Source organism: Otolemur garnettii, unplaced genomic scaffold (genome assembly GCF_000181295.1).
Source record: "Otolemur garnettii isolate 467f Iridium unplaced genomic scaffold, OtoGar3 scaffold00143, whole genome shotgun sequence".
Taxonomy (NCBI): Eukaryota; Metazoa; Chordata; class Mammalia; order Primates; family Galagidae; genus Otolemur; species Otolemur garnettii.
Window position 1 is genome coordinate 1,702,675 of NW_003852538.1, and position 1,180 is coordinate 1,703,854.

Here is a 1,180-nt window from a genome sequence, read left to right on the forward strand (position 1 = left end):
AATGCTTGTGATTACCTGCTCCCCATCAGGGCTGAGGAAATGTTCAGAGTCTGCCCCTGGGAAATGCAGCATCTTGGAGGAACGAGAAGGGCAAAGCCTGTTTTCTCATGACTCACGTAACAGACCTTCTTATTTTGTTCCTTCTGTTTTTCAGAGATCTGTCATACAACCTGTTGGAAGATTTACCCAGTTTTTCACTCTGTCAAAAGCTTCAGAAAATGTATGTCTAAGAATCTATAAATCACCTATCCAGAATCCAGAACCCAAACTCCCATTTCTCAGGGTCACTGGTTCATGTATCCTGAGGTGACATCTGATGCTTTTCCTTCTCACACACCCAAGAAGTGACCACGCAAGGTGGCTACATAACTGAGAAACACAAATAATATTATTTTTTCAAGCATTGTACTATAAAAGCAGGAAAACATTTGTTATATATTTGCTCCCCCGCCCCAAATCAGTGTACTAGTGAACTAGGTTTGTTTGAGCTTTAAGATTATTCTTCTTTTGCAAGAACAACCAAACTTGCACATCCAATGAATGGTTTTATTTTTTAATATAGGGGGACTTAAGTTTGTTGGTGTGTTTGTTTCACAAATAGTCTCTTTACAGGAAGTACTAGATTGGTCATGTTTGAAGTCTCATGGATGCTACTTGTGTATGAAATATTTAGAATTCCTCTTAAAATTGCCTCCCCCACAAACATTGGCCTTGTTGCTTTATAACAGTGATTTTCAACTGATGTGCTATGAGAGGATCTTAGGTATGCCATGAACGTTTTTAAAGATCATTAATCAAATTATTTTTTAAAGTTCAAAGCACAGTATGTATATTCGTTTTTTTACCCCCCTTTTTAAAAACTAACGTAATTTAAGTGTGCCAGGGAAGTCCAGATTCAAGTGTACCAGGAGATACAAAAGGCTGAGAAACACTGCTCTATAGTCACACTTCAGTTCTGACTGAAACAGTAGTAACTATCTCTGCTTTTACACTTAGTTTTTCTCTGAACACCTCCCGTGATTAAGGGAGAAAAACAAATAAGTCCACCTTTAAAAGGTAAAGACTTGATCCTACCAAAAGACCCTCCAAGGGTGCAAAAAATATCTAGAAGGGGGCACCTGGAGAAGAGGCCAGACCAGGAGAGGAGTCCTCATCAGGAGAGGAGGCCTCACCCAGAGAG

General features: G+C 39.4%; 1 protein-coding gene across 2 annotated transcripts in view; it reads left to right on the plus strand.

The window, feature by feature from the left end:
* The window catches only part of LGR5 (leucine rich repeat containing G protein-coupled receptor 5), a 152,421-nt gene that overhangs the window by 138,247 nt on the left and 12,994 nt on the right, over nucleotides 1-1,180 (plus strand). For both annotated transcript variants that reach the window (XM_003798939.3, XM_023518638.1), the window contains exon 12: nucleotides 155-220. In XM_003798939.3, the coding sequence (XP_003798987.1) occupies nucleotides 155-220 (66 nt within the window). The remainder of the gene's footprint in view (nucleotides 1-154; nucleotides 221-1,180) is intronic.